Raw genomic sequence first — 2,779 nt, 5'->3', positions numbered from 1 at the left:
TTCTGACCATTATCACCCAACAGGCCAACACAAACGTTTTTCATGGGTCTCTCTCTGTACATTAGAACATGGATCGATTATTGTACCACGGGCTGCCCCCACCACGAGAGAAAGATCCACCTGGTGCATGTAGCTAGCGAGAGCCACCCGGTGCAGGTCCTTTTCGGCCGATCGGTCGCCTCCATGATCAGCTGATCGCTGATCATCGGTCGGTCGAATGCGTCTTCTCTCCGTGCCTATAAAAGGAGAAATCGATTGCAAGGTCCTCGATCAAGCGCAGCATTCCAACTAGCTGAGCTAGCCGGCCTTGTGCGTTTTCTTCTCCGAAGAACACATAGCAAACAAAGTTGTTAAATCAATGGCTAGTGAGGTCTATTTTCTAAACTGTGCATAGCTGCATATGCATGCATTATGTTCGTACATGCAGCTCAAGACCTGCACTTGCATGCATGCAATAATAATAATACAACATTTGCATGCATGTTGTTAATTGTTGTGCGCTTGTTTGGTTTAGGATGGGAAGAAGGTACATGAGAGGTCACCGTGGGGCGGCCGCGACGGCGGCAACCTGGTGCAGGACGCGGTGGACTACAGGGGCTGCCCGGCCGACAAGTCGAGCACGGGAGGGTGGGTGGCGGCGGCGCTGACCCTCGGGATCGAGCTGTGCGAGCGGCTATCCACGATGGGCATCGCCGTGAACCTGGTCACATACCTGACGGGCACCATGCACCTGCCCAGCGCCGTGGCCGCCAACGTCGTCACTGACTTCATGGGCACCTCCTTCCTCCTCTGCCTCCTCGGCGGCTTCCTCGCCGACTCCTTCCTCGGCCGATACCTCACCATCGCCATCTTCGCCCTCGTCCAAGCTATCGTATGCATCTGCAACCCTATTGCTACCTATAAGCACGTCGATCGTGGGTCTAGGTCGTGCCAATGTCATGACAAATAAATGCGTTACGCGCAGGGCACGGGGCTCCTGGCGGTGTCGACGGAGGTGCGGCAGCTGCGGCCGCCACCGTGCGAGGGCGGTGCCGGTGCGGGGCCATGCGAGCAGGCGACGGGGCTCCAGATGGGCGTGCTCTACGTGTGCCTCTACCTCATCGCGCTCGGCACTGGCGGGCTCAAGTCCAGCGTATCGGGCTTCGGCACCGATCAGTTCGACGAGCGCGACGCCCGCGAGCGAGCCGCCATGGGCCTCTTCTTCAACCGCTTCTTCTTCTTCATCAGCGTCGGCACGCTCCTCGCCGTCACCGTCCTTGTTTACGTCCAGGACCACGTCGGCCGGAGCTGGGCCTACGGCATCTGCGCCGGCGCCATGCTCGCCGCCATCGCAGTCTTCCTCTCCGGCACCAGGCGCTACCGCTACAAACGCAGCTCCGGGTCCCCCATCGTGCACATCCTCCAGGTCCTCGTCGCCGCCGCCCGGAAGCGGAACATCAAGCAACCGCTCGCCGCCGCAGCGCTCTACGAGGATCTCCCTGGTCACGCCCGCCTCCCCCACACCGCCCAGTTCCCGTGCCTGGACAGGGCGGCCGTGATGGCCGGTGACGGCGACAACGAGGTGGGGCACGACGGGCGGCCGACGCCGAACCCGTGGAAGCTGTGCTCTGTGTCCCGCGTGGAGGAGGTGAAGATGGTGGCACGGCTGATGCCGGTGTGGGCGACGACGATCCTGTTCTGGACCATCTACGCACAGATGATCACCTTCTCCGTGGAGCAGGCGACCACCATGGACCGGCGCATGGGCGGATTTGAGATCCCCGCTGCGTCTCTCACCGTTTTCTTCGTCGGCGCCATCATGCTCACCCTTGCCATCTACGACCGCGTCTTCATCCCGCTCTGCCGGAGCCTCATAACCGGTCGGCAGGGGTTCACCAACCTGGAGAAGGTCGGCATCGGCCTGGTCCTCTCCATTGTTGGCATGGCCGCCGCCGCCATCTCCGAGAAGAAGCGCCTCACCGTGGCAGCCACGAACGCGGGGCAGGGGCCGCTGCCCATCAGCGTGGTCATGCTGACGCCGCAGTTCCTGCTAGTGGGCGCCGGCGAGGCGTTCATCTACACGGGGCAGCTGGACTTCTTCATCACGCGGTCGCCGAGAGGCATGAAGACCATGAGCACCGGCCTCTTCCTCACCACACTCTCGCTCGGCTTCTTCCTCAGCAGCGCGCTCGTCTCGCTCGTCAAGAGCTGCACACGGTGGCTCGGCGACACCATCAACCACAGCCGCCTCGACTACTTCTACTGGTTGCTCGCCGTGCTCAGCGTCGTCAACCTCGCCGCCTACCTCGTCTGCGCCATGTGGGCCGTGCCTCCGGCCACCAGCCAGGCGGATCAGCCGCAACCAGCGACAGCGGCTGACGAGAAATGCTAGCAAGATCAGCTACGGACTTGCACCGATCGCAATTAGTTATCAACTTCACTATCACATATATACTTGAAGCGCTTATTATTTTAGAGGGTTCTATAGATTGAGTGTCGATGCAGCTTCGAGCCTTCGATGTGTTTCCAACATGTTAAAACCAAGTTGTTCACTCATGCTTATTGCTAAATAAGAAACGGCTTAAATTGATAAGAGGCTTTTTGATTGGTGAAAATATTCCACAGAAAGGTTGCTTTCAACAAGATAGCTTTTGACTCTACTGCTGGAGTTTGCAACATTGCCTATGGGCTACAACTCAAAAGGGCAATAAGTATTGCGACTCAAATGCACATAACTGACGTGGTCATTTTAGGTGTGGCAGACTGACAAACTGAGATTGTCGTCTCCCAGATTCATGCA

At 58.7% G+C, this 2,779-nt stretch overlaps 1 protein-coding gene across 1 annotated transcript; it reads left to right on the top strand.

Moving 5' to 3' along the window:
* The first annotated feature begins 281 nt into the window (after positions 1–281).
* On the top strand, positions 282–2,554 carry LOC133888480 (protein NRT1/ PTR FAMILY 6.2-like). Its single transcript, XM_062328754.1, has 3 exons — positions 282–370; positions 515–871; positions 965–2,554. Exons 1-3 carry the CDS (start codon positions 359–361, stop codon positions 2,369–2,371), a joined length of 1,776 nt encoding a protein of 591 aa, XP_062184738.1. The 5' UTR covers positions 282–358; the 3' UTR covers positions 2,372–2,554.
* The last annotated feature ends 225 nt before the right edge of the window (positions 2,555–2,779 follow it).

The sequence above is a fragment of the Phragmites australis genome, chromosome 1, assembly GCF_958298935.1.
Source record: "Phragmites australis chromosome 1, lpPhrAust1.1, whole genome shotgun sequence".
NCBI lineage: Eukaryota > Viridiplantae > Streptophyta > Magnoliopsida > Poales > Poaceae > Phragmites > Phragmites australis.
The sequence above is the reverse complement of the archived record's forward strand: the minus strand, read 5'-3'. Positions and strand labels throughout refer to the sequence as shown.